At 44.4% G+C, this 12100-nt stretch overlaps 1 protein-coding gene across 6 annotated transcripts in view; it reads right to left on the reverse strand.

Moving 5' to 3' along the window:
* EPHA7 (EPH receptor A7) overlaps positions 1–7285 on the reverse strand; it is a gene marked incomplete at its 3' end in the record, with an annotated part of 161558 nt that extends 154273 nt beyond the window's left edge. For 5 of the 6 annotated variants that reach the window (XM_084203489.1, XM_084203484.1, XM_084203487.1 and 2 more), the window contains exons 1-2: positions 7042–7285; positions 2909–2973 (exon numbers count right to left, since the gene is read on the reverse strand). In XM_084203489.1, the coding sequence (XP_084059615.1) occupies positions 2909–2973; positions 7042–7138 (162 nt within the window). In that variant the 5' untranslated portion in view covers positions 7139–7285. Of the gene's footprint in view, positions 1–2908; positions 3190–7041 lie in introns of those variants that run through there. The other variant, XM_084203488.1, reaches the window with a different exon arrangement.
* Between the last annotated feature and the right edge of the window lie 4815 nt (positions 7286–12100).

Genomic DNA, 12100 nt, shown 5'->3' on the forward strand with positions numbered 1-12100 from the left:
GTGTACATTACTCTGCAAGCTTATTTGACAGCAAATGAGACCATTTTAATGTTGTCTGTTTCAGGAAAAAACAGATGTGGCTGAATTGATGCTGGAAGTTATCACCACAAAATATATCACAGCTGCAGATGCTGAAATGCACAGAAGTTGTAAATATCAAAGTGCATTTCAAGGACCGACAGTTAATATAGGTGAGATATATACAGTATTATATATTATATGCATATGGTATTAAATGATTGAAATAGATTATTAAATGCTCATGGATTTAACTGAAGTGATTGCATATGGAACAGTATTAACCTCTGAACAAAAGAATGTCTATCTTCATAACAAGATTTATAAGAGCTGAATGAGTAATTTTTTTCACATCCATAAGAGCGAGAAAAAACTGGGCCCTGGACTGTGAGGGTTTTGGCTATACTAAGGTAATAAAAAACATTTCCCCATTAAAAATAGTTAAAAAAAAAAAAACCATCAAGATGACAAAAAAGGCATAAAGCATAAAATTTTGCCAGGTAATGCTATGTCCTTTGGGGTTTCTTTGAGATGGTTTGGTTTTTTGGGGTTTTTTTTTGTTTTATATTTTATCTTGTGCAAGCATTCTTCCCTTAAGACATCAAGCCAGATTCTTCATGAAGATACTCAATAAGACAATGCATTCCAACTTTGACATGAAAGTGACTCTCACGAGCCACACAACAGAATCTGTCTCCTTGAGTTTTGATGTGGATTGCTCCACCAAAACAAATCACCATTCCTCCTCAAAAAAACCAACAAACTGAAACAAATAAAAAAAAGCAACAAACAAAATACATTTTACAAAAGTAACCTACTTTTCATAATACAACCCAAATTACTTTACTCAGAGTCAAAATCCTACAATATGAGACTAGCTGGCATCAAAGAGATTCTTATGTTACAAGCAAGGAAAATAATACAATTCACACAAGAAGCACTATTTTGTGATCCCAAGCATTAAGCACTGGAACTATTTTTCCATATTTTGCCAAAGCAAAAAAAATTAGAAATGTGATTTATGATGCAGTTATGTAATCAGTGTCTGCAGAAAAAAAAAAAAAAACAGTACTTCAAGATGTTTTCACCTCCGGCAGGTGAGGTCACCATTCACTGAAGTTTTCTTATAGTGAACAATTTCACAGGAAGAAAACTCCTCTTTTTCTTTGTCCTGCTGCAAAATATGATGCTATACATGCAAATCTGTTTGAATATTCCCTGTTCTATTGGTTTCAATTTATGGTATTTTAACTTCTTAGTTATCTTAACAGTGTTAAATGTAGCATTTGCAGTTGAATGAGGCATTTAACGAGTGTCTGACTGATATATTCTATACTGTGATTATGCAGTAGTTTCTCTCAAAATTTTCTGTGTTCATTCCCATGAAGTCTTTATTGCATAGTAAATAATTCAGTAATTAAAATTAGAAAAACATTTATTTTCAAAATTACATTATTAAAATGGTACTTTTATGTTAATTTACAGACAACTTTTTCTGAACACTTCCACACATGCAAATCTAGCCATTAGTTTTGATTCACTTTTAATTTGTGATTGAAATTCACTTCTACCTCTGAAACTCACTTTTCACTATTTGTTGAAGTGGACTCTATTTTCATCTTTCAGTGTGATGATGTGCAACATGTATTGACATGTCTTTCATTATCTACAGGTTAGTTTAATATATATGCCACCAAGCTAATCTTCCTAACCTTCTGGTAAAGGCTTCAATCAGTGCAAAATGCTAATGCTGAGGTTATTGGCCATCATAAACATTGAGCCCGCATTACATTCCCTCTGAAGTCCTTAGATTAGTTCACAGTTTATGCTTACATTGATACTGCAATCTTGCTTCTAAAGAAAGACACTTCCACATTTTCATCCTTCTTACTTAAAGGATTTGTTACACTTTTATATCCCTACTCACACTTCACGCTCTTCTGGCTCCAGATTTTTTAATGAACTGAAGATTAAGGGACTGATCCCCCAAGTTGTTGTTCGTGCAAGGCGTCCCAATAGATTCAGCAAGACTGTCTCCATGAGCAAGAACTGTCCATGTAATTTATGATTTGGCAGACTAAGTTCATGTAGGATTGAGTTAAGATAGGAAAATATATCCATTGTATCTTTCTGAAAATGTTCTTCCTCAAGGCTTAAGGAAGAAGAGGTTTTTAACACTTTAACACTTAATTCAGACTGAAAGCAGCATTTCCCAACTTTACATATATAATAAGTAAGACAGTAACACTGATGTTTCTAAACATCTCATTTTTATAATGGTGTAATTTACAATGGTACATTTCACAGAATGCCATAAGATTAATTTGTACGCAAGCTGGAGGTGGCCTTAACCACAAAATTCATGCCTAGTTCCAGATATCAAGCTCCTCAAGGCTTGGGGATGTTTCAAGTTTGGAATGTCGTTTCAAACACATCTGCAGTATAAATGTTTTTCTTTTAGAGCACTTCAATCTGTGCTATTCAATTACAAAGAAAACCTCATAAACAAATTTATGATCACCCATTCTACAGAAAATGAAAAACATATTTTTAGAAAGTTTCCACACAGAAGCAGATCTGTTGTTTCTAAGGGAAGAAAAAAAGTTATTTAAAATACTGTCTTATAAATATATAGTGTAATCCTTTGTACAGCACAAAGAAATACACTACAAAACATAAAAGCAACAAAAGTTTCCAAAGAGTCACTTGCTTTTAATTGGCTTGTACATTTGTACACTGTAACCTGAGGTTTCATTCTAAAAATGAAGAAGCCATAAACACTTGGTATGAGAGAAGTATGAGGGGGAACTAGTTTAAAGCAGGTCTTTCAACTGCTTCAATAAACTGACTACTCCTCTTTAGGAACTTAAGTTTTGCCTGCAGTACTTACCCCATTGGGAGGAGAGGAAATCCATTCCAACTCTGTCTGTTGTGCTTTAGAGTCCAGCAGTATTACTAAAAAAAAGGGAAAAAAAATTAAATTCCACAGCTTGTTAAACATAACAACGGGGGGATTTAAAACTAAGGAAAAAAATAGAAATTTTAAAAAGTGATAGAATTAACATAATTTTTGTATGGGTTGAGATTTCATCTTCATATTATTAAAAAATTATCTGCACCCACAACTAGCTATTTATTTGTAAACAGACAAATGATTCTGTACCATTCACATATAACCACATACACATATCTGCTTATACATGAGCGTAAATACATAAATCTTTACAATTTCATTGCCTAAAACAAAGTGAGGGATTTTTAGTGCTCTGAAGTGCTATTAATCAGTCATTACAATGCATGCTCCCTCCCTCTCCTTTTTCATAAGGACATTTTCCATATGCTGGTCATTACAATCAGCTTAAAGCACACAGACATTTCAACACATTTCCAAACTGATTTATACAGGACTGGTCTACACCTTGCTGAGAGTCACATTGGAAAAGCAATGATCTTTTTTGAGTGTCAAAGTGAAAAATACTTTCACAAGTATTTTTATTTCATAAGTAAAAGCAATAATTCTGCAACTAGGAATACAGAAAATAAAAGACCCTGCAATAACCTCACACCTCGCATACACAAAATCAGACTAATTCATTTTATGGTAATAGCTTCCTAAAATCTTCACATCATGGTGACATTTATACACAGAAAGACATCAGTTCTAGCAGCACCACAATTATTTTCAGCTAAATGTAACCCTACCTCCAAAAGTGGTTAATCACAGCCTAATAGACCAGCTCCTTAGTAGCATTCCTAATTTGAACCTATTCCATATACCTTTAGCTATAAAGCTATTTCTAACTTCATACGCAGCATTTCTGTGCTAAGATATTTAGATGTTTGACTTAAGGCTGTAACTTGAAGCAACTTTTGCAGGTCTAACAAAACAGTTTTAATTCTGGCTTTGGCCCTTTCTCCAAGGAGAATTTAACACAAAATTACAGTGAATTACTAAAAAGTTGCCTAAAAATTCATTCAGTAATACATGGAATGTTAGCTGAACACAAAACGGTAGCTTCCAGGCCTGTATTTCAGTAATGAAGTGGAACTACTCATTAAGGAAGTTTGATAGTCTCCCTCTAGAAAGATTACCTGCTTATGTCATTAAGGTTGGATTCAAGGGGCTTTACTTTGTAACACTTTCTATAGAAAAGCAGGTGGTGTATGCGGCGGCTTGTTAAACAAGAACATTTATAATGGTCCTGCAAAAAAAGGTACCACCGAAAATTTAACCGTTTCAGCACCAGCACGCAATGGCTGCAATTCATTATACTTTTTATTTGGCAGTAATTCTCCATCACGTAGCAACGAGTGAGCACACCAGAGAAAGAAAAGATAACAAGCAAACAAAACAAACAAAAAAGAAAACCCACAAAGAAACAAACAAAAAAAAAACCTCAACGCAGGGGTTTGCTCTGCAAACACCCCTTGTAAAGAAATCGTGGCGTTCCTTCCGGCATCCAAAGTTACCGGGGAAGAGTTTTCCAAGCCAGCGGCTGCTGCCCTGCTCCCAGCGCGGGGAGACCCTGGGCTGTCACGGCTCGTTCGGCAGCGCGGAGAAGTGATGCGGAGAAGTGATGCGGAGAAGTGATGCGGAGAAGGGCGCCGCGCCCCGCGCCGCCCGCCGGCAGCCGCAGGGGCTCCGCAGCCCCCGGGCCGGGAGCGCACCGGGCTCCTGCGCGCTCGCTCCGCGGGGGAGCCGCGGGGCGCGAAAGGAGCCGGAGAGGCGGCGGGCGAAGCGCGGGGGCGCGGCCGCGGGAAATGGGCTCAGCGGGGCTCCGCGCAGGCGGAGAGCAGCGGCCTCTCGCCTCCGCGGGGAGCCGCAGCGGCGCTCCCGGCGCTGCGCGAAGCTGCGCGCAGGCGGCCGCGCCCCCGCGCCGAAGAGCGGGGCTTGGCGGCCGAGCGGCAGCGGAGCGCCGGTCCCGCGGCCGCCCCCGCCACACCCCCGACAGCCGCGGGTTCGGGAGGAAGCGCCCGGGACAGCGGCCCCAGAACGGAGCGCCGAGCTCTCGCAGCCACGGAGCGAAGGGATAGCCAGCCCGCTCCCCGGGTCCGCGCTGGACCCGAGGGTCGCGGCAGCTGGGAGAGGGCTCCGCAGGTAACGCGGTCACTTCCTCGCTTTGAGAGACAGAGGGACCCTGCCTCGTTCCTCTCCAGCATCTCATCGCGGCTTCAACTGAGCTACAGAAAGGAAACTCGGAAAACTTTTCAGCTTTTTACCCCTCCCATCCCTTTTCCGTACCCAGCGGGGAGGGGTTGGAAACCACTTGGGGCTGCTGCCGCCACCGGCCCTTCGGCGGGGCTGTCGGTGAAGCTGCAAAGTTACTTTTTTGTTGTTGTTGTTTTGTTTGGGTTTGTTTTTTTTTTTCTTTTTAAACTCGTTCTTTCTTCCGCGAGAGTTTTCTGCGCTTGCAGCAGGTAACCGCTATCAATCCCTGTCTGCCGCTCGCCCCCTCCTGACCCTCTTTTGGCTAGGTAATTTTCCCCGAATATACAGACATTATACACGCACACTCATAGGTATAGATGCATATATAACCACCCACACACGTATAACACAGAAAAAACCGGGACAGGCTACCAGTGGGAAGCACCGGCGTAGCTCCGAGGACGGAGCAAGCCGAAGGGCAGAGCGGGGTAGGCAGTCCGCACCCTCCCTGCCTGCCTCCCCGTCCGACTGCCCGGCCCTTCTCCTCTCCCCACCCCAAAGCTACTGGTTAGTGCTCCCCGCGGGAGGGTTTCTGTGCTTTACAGCCCCTCCAAATAAACTTTCGAAATGCTGCTACAGAAAGGCTCCTTCTTCTTTCCCTCTCTAATCTCGCCATCGACTTGGTCTTTTATGGGCAGAGTACATTTTAATTGAGGCATTTTTTAAAGCTCTAAATGATATTTTATTGCATGCCAGAGGTTTGATGAAAAATACTGACGCATCCAGCTGAGGCGGGGGGGGGGGGGGGGGGGGGAGGGAACCCCAAACGCATACATATGCGGAGGCACCGAAAATGCCCTGCTTTCCCCTTCCCATGTCATGTCGTGTGTGTCTTCGTCGTCGTCGTCCCCCCCCCCCCCGCCGAAGATGGAGACGGACCTTCGTCTTCCGCTGTCAAGCACGAGCAGGGCGCTCCTTTAAATAATTTCGGATTTTCTCAGCGTGAAAAAAGAGATCCCCAGATGGGCTTTGTGAATTGATTTTAAACACCTCCATCAGTCTCTGATACAAAACTGCCTGATTTGTCTCCGTGCGCGGGGGAAACAAATGTGCGGGGTGCGCCTTACACAGACACCAGTATTGGACTGACGAGAACGGGGAAGCTCCGTTGTGCTACGCAGATGGTGTAAAATCCCTAAACCTCTCTCCAGCGATGCCGGGGTAGAGCACACACATTGCAGGCACACTAAGCCAGGTCGTGTGTGTATCCTTTAAACACATGTCCAGCCTGCACGGCTGGGACGTGCAAAACTGCACCCCGATGCTCCTTCCCGCGGTCTGTGCTCGGCCCCGCTGAGCCGGAGCGCTGCAGGCCCCCGGTGGGGAGCGGCGGGGAGCGCCCCGCAGCCCCAGCCCCGCGCCCTGCCTTGCCTCCCACCAAGCGTCCCGAGCCCTAAAACTTGGCCCTCAGCCCCTGCCCAGGGAGCAGCGAGGTAACCCGCCCTGCCTGCACCTCCTCGGGAGGATCAGGGCTGGCACGGGAGAGCGACGCTCCCCGGCACGGATACCGGGCCGGGGGCTCTCCCAGCCCCATTCCCCCTCATCACGTGCGAATGCCTCGCAAACCTCATTCCTGGGAGCAAAGGCAGTTGTCCCGGTCCCTCACACATACACACACACAGCCCCCAGTGAATGCCGTGCTTTTTCCTCCCTCCCACCTCTACTAAAAGTCTTTTTTTTTTTTTTTTCCCTCTGAGAGGGGGGCTGATAAGCAGCTGGCAGGGGCAGGAAGGTCCCCTACTGAGCTACCAAACAGACTTCGTGGGCAAAAGCAATAAATAAGCTCAAACTTTTTGTTTTCCGCATCACCTTACCTTCTTTTGCAGCCTGTGCCTCCCCCGTGTGTGCAAAGCGGAACAGCCAGACGGAGCACAAAATAATCCAAGAAGGGAGCCTACTTTGGAAAGCCATGGTGCAGGAGCGGGGTGATTTTATATTTCTAGCTCTCTATTCCTAGACACTGCCACTGCCGCCGCTTGGTGGGTGCTAGAGGACGGTGGAGAATTTGCTGTGCTAGTCTGTGGCTCGGCGCTCCCTCCCTCCAGGATGCCTTTCTCTTTCGCCTCCTTCTCCTCCGCCTCCGCGCCGCTGCCCGGCTCCCGCACCGGGCCGGCCGCCCGCCAGCCCCGACTGCAGCCCGGCCGCCCGCGCCGCGCGCCGATAATATCAATGAGGGCAAGGGGGCGGGGCCTCGGCCGTGGGGCGGCCCGTCCCTCAACGTGACTGACAGCGCCTTCTGACCAATCAGCAGCAGCTATCGGCGGCCGGCGGGCCGAGCCGCCCCCTGAGTCGCCGCGGCCAAGGGGGCGGGGCCGGGGAAGCTGGCCAATGAGCGCGCGGCGGTGTCGGGTGTCTGCCGGTGCCGGGGAGCCGCGGGCTGCAGCGCCGGGACGGAGGGGCTGAGCCGCGAGCGGGGCGCCGAGCCCGGGCGGCTCCTGGCGCTGTCCCGCACGCCTGGGGGCCACTGCCCGGATCGTCCTGCGAGCGAGGGGGCGTCCGCGCATCCCTCCCCCAGGATTCCCTGTGCTCTCCCCGCGTCGCAGCCGCCGGGGTAGCGAGGGAAGACGGGTCCCGGCCAGGGTCCGGCCTCTGTCCGAAGCCGAGCAAGGGCCGGCGGGTCCCCGCGCTGTCCCTGCGCTGTGCCTGCCCGTGGCCGGGCTGAGCGCGCACCTGGGTCGCTGCTCAGAAAGGGAAACTTCGGCAGAAGCTGCGGGATGGTTCTCTGAGACAGCCCTGCCACAACAGCCAAGTTCCTCGGGGCTGACATCACTTGGGATCCCTTCCCTCTGTTGCGTTCGTGTTTTCCTCCCCGCGTCTCCGGTTTGCCCCAAATATGAGGAACAGGTTAATGGCATTGTAGATACGGTGTGGGGAGGGAAAGGAGATGCTGCTTCCCCCTGCCCTCTCCGGGTGTAACCTGAAGCGCGTGTAATCCTCTAACAATGAGACAATTTAAATAGGAGGGGGAGGAAAAAAAAGTGAAACCCGAGGTGGAGAGGAACTTGCCAAATCTCTCTTGACAGCGCTCATCCTGCGGACCGGGAGAGCTTTTGCCGGGGATCCATCACGCCCCCACCCCTCCGCTTTCCTTTCTCCAAACCCACACCTCGCTCCTTCGGAGTGAAACGACGGCGGGACGGACAAAAACTTACCGCTCCCCGAACGAGGCCGCGGAGCGGAGCGTGGTGCGCGGGGCACGGCGGCTCGGTGCGAGCGCTCCTCTCCCGGGCCGCGCCGGGGCCGGGGCCGCGCAGCCCCCGCGGCGAGAGGCGGCGGCCCCGGCTGCGGTCCCCGCTGCGCACCCCCTGCTCGGCCCCTGCCTCCTCCACCTCTGTCCCGCACAGCCTTCTCGGGGCCGGTGCCGAGCGGCATGGACCGGGTTTTGTACTGCTCCGCTAAAGGTGCATGGTCGTGTCCTTTCGAAGGATAGATACTGCGATGTAAACAGAATGAGTGACTGTCGTCTCGGAAGCAAGCGAAGGCAGCGAAGAGCCAGGGGTGTAACTGCAATTCAGTGTCAAGATTGTGCGAGAATCTGAAACACGCCTTGCGTAGATGCGGAGCCTGATATAGAAAATGTTATGCCATAAATGGGAATTTAAATTGGGGGGGAGGTTTGTTTGTGGAACCTTTAGGTAGATAAGACAAAATTAGAATTACTACTACAAATAATAACAATATTGTAATGCTCAGCATTGACGGATAAACAGCCACCATACTCTGGGCTTTGAGCACTTTCCCTGCGGGCTCCTTGTGACTTCCGAGCAGGGTGTAGAGAGAGGCTCCAAAATACACTGTATTTCTTTCACTTGCTGAATAATTAACGTGGCTTAGAATATGACAGTTTTTGTGTTTCATTCAGAATGCTCTGTTGATACTTTGGATACCATGATAAGTGTAGGCATAGTACAGACTCTTGGTTTTCTCATCCTCTGCCGTCTGTCATACCCATCCTCATGCATGTGCACTTAGAAAGGGGAGCTGTGCAGAACAGTGAGTAGGCTTATCTTCTTTTTAAAAGGCTGTTTTAAATACACGCAGGGATTTTGTGACTTCTTGGCAAATTTTCGCGGGTGAAGTTAGTTTTCACGTTGCATGTATTGTAACACTGATTAACGAAGATGTAGGGAGTCTTCAACCTAGTTAGTCCTCCACAGTTTCCTAGCATGAACTGCTAGCATTTATTATGCCACAAAGCAAAAAATACAATTTTCACCCCAAAGAACGTACTAAAAAAATTGCATTGAGGTTTTGAATGATTATGTTTATAAAAATGCAGAAACTTGCTAATTGGAAATATTTACAGGAGAAAGGCTTAAAGGGTAACGAGGTGTCTTCCTGTCCTGCATGTAGTGTTAGGCCAGACAATTATTTTTAACATCACCTGCATTTATACAGATTATACTGTACTATTTTATACAATCTAATATTGTATGTGTATGATACCTGTATCAGATCATACACATATGCAAGGATTCTCAAAGTTATGCAAATTTATTACCCACAAAAAGGATGTGTGTGCACATGAGTGAGAGTACAATGAAATTAAATAAAAGATTTTTAAAAAAAGTGTATATTCTTCTTCCTGATCAACCCATTTTAAATGCCCTGTCTTCCTGATAACTGTAAATGAAGATAAAGATTACTTATTGTATGTACTGCTTTGTTAAAACAGTCATGGATTAATTCACTGTTACACCAAAACATTCCATATACACCGAGAGTGTCTATTAGTGTTGGGGGTGTTGTTTTATGCTTCTCATCCATTAAATCTTTGTGAAATTTATGAAAAATTTGAAATCTTTTTTAGTGAATTTGATTATTCTATTTTCTCTGTTTACATGTAGCGTTTTCTAATACTTCATTGTATTCTGTAGAATGCACATCTTATATTGCATCTCATCCAGCTGTGTTAGATCTTCTGCAAAGAAAAACAGAAAGGAGATATAATACAGCTGAACAAAAATACTCAGGCTAAATGGACTACAACCTTCAGATTTGGCAACAAAACCTCTGAAAAAAGAAGGAAGAAAAAAGATAGGAAAAAAAGGGATGGGGAATTTCATTCAATTCAATGTGTTACTATTCAGGTACCACCAAAATAAATGGTTAATGGGAAAAGAACAATCTAATCCAAGATTGTCTCTTTATTCTGTTTTATCCTTTTTCTCCTGTAGTCCAGATTCTGTCTTTTATTTTTACTTGTAGTTAGAATGATTTTCTGGACATTACCAAGCTTCCCTATGCTGGTGCTAACTTCATGCTATCTTAGCTTCTCTATGCTGAATTGCAAAGCTCTAACCAGACTTTGGAAAAATACTTAAATAATTTCCTCCTGCTTAAAAGTGACTAACTCTATCTTCACCAAAACTTGATCTGAAATTGTGGCACAAGAAATATGGGATGAATTACAGGGCTACACAAGCATATGTAAGGAAATTAGCATAATTTGAAAGTTGTTGCAAAGTTCTGTTTTCACTAATTTTCTTCTTGCAAGATTAATTCATTCTTTCTTTCCTACTTTGTGCAGGGCTGAAGTGAAATTTCAATCGTTTCAAAAAGCTGTTGAAACTTAGCCTCAGACACTGTTTCTGTAAATCAGGTTGAGTCTTGTTTCTGTCCACAGAACACTGATCCTTAAGACTGGTTATGAAAAAAAAGAAAACAACCCTTGAACTCTGTTTTACAGTAGCAAAAGAAGAAATTAGTTTTAAGTAATAAAAGAAGATCTTCTAAACCCTGAATTTTTGGTCTTAATCTAAGTAATCCCTGAGCTGTTTTTATTCATGCACAAGATTTTCTATTAAATACATAGTAGACTTTTTTGTGCAATTTTTATCAATTTTTGTATACTTCTTGATATAAAACTCAGTGTCTTTGTGACACTTCACTTGTAAGTTGTGTATGTATAATAAATCATTATATCAGACTATGCATTTAGTTTTACAGATGTAATGGCACTTACATTTTAAATCTAGACCAGAGATGGATTTTCCCTACACTGTCAATTTCAGATAATCTGGTGGATTTATAAATCAGAGTAGTTCTATTATAGTAAAGAAGGCAATGTATTAAATAAATATTATTGGTTCATAAAGAAATTGTAGAGAATAGGGACTGGCTTGTTTGAAAAGCATGCTCATATAAAAAGTTCTTCTTCTAGTTAAAATGCCAGTTTAGTTTTGGGTTTTTAAAAACTATTTTAGTTAACACTAATCAAAAATAGTGCCATAAAGCTTCACACTTTAAAGTCTTTACTTATATCGGAATGGTAATAAAAATTCACTGTCAAATTTTCTCTTGGGAGATTTAAAGTTGTACTGTGCTAAATAGATACATAGATCATGTTTTCCAAATCTATGAATTTTCAATACACTTTGAGAAACACTACAGAAATAGAGGTAGGATGGTGTGTCATCTTGCCGTTTAATGGAAATAAAATATATTCTATAGAACAGCACAAATTAAATTCACATTAAACATCCAGTGAATAAAAAAAGCCTTTTCCTTTCCCGAGGAACATGAGCAGAGTTGTAAAGGGTCCAAAAGCATGCTTCATTTGGGTCCTGTGAGACTGCTTCCCCTGATAAACCTGAATTTGGAAACTGCTTTACTGAGGAACAAGAGCCTTTGGAGAACATACTGTCTCTTTGTTGCTCATTCTTCAGAGTCTGTTAGTATATCACATTGTGCTGCAGACCTTCCCCTGGGAAGCTTGAGCAGGACAAGCCAGTGCCATCATCCTGTGATAGCATCTGGAGATATCCTGAAAGGAGATAATTTGCCTTTCTCACTTATGAATTAAAGGAGTTCCTTTGTGTCTGTATGCAACAAGAAATATCCACACATATAAGCTTATTGCTGACTTCAATA

This window comes from Fringilla coelebs, assembly GCF_963513975.1.
Source record: "Fringilla coelebs genome assembly, chromosome: 3".
Classification (NCBI taxonomy): domain Eukaryota; kingdom Metazoa; phylum Chordata; class Aves; order Passeriformes; family Fringillidae; genus Fringilla; species Fringilla coelebs.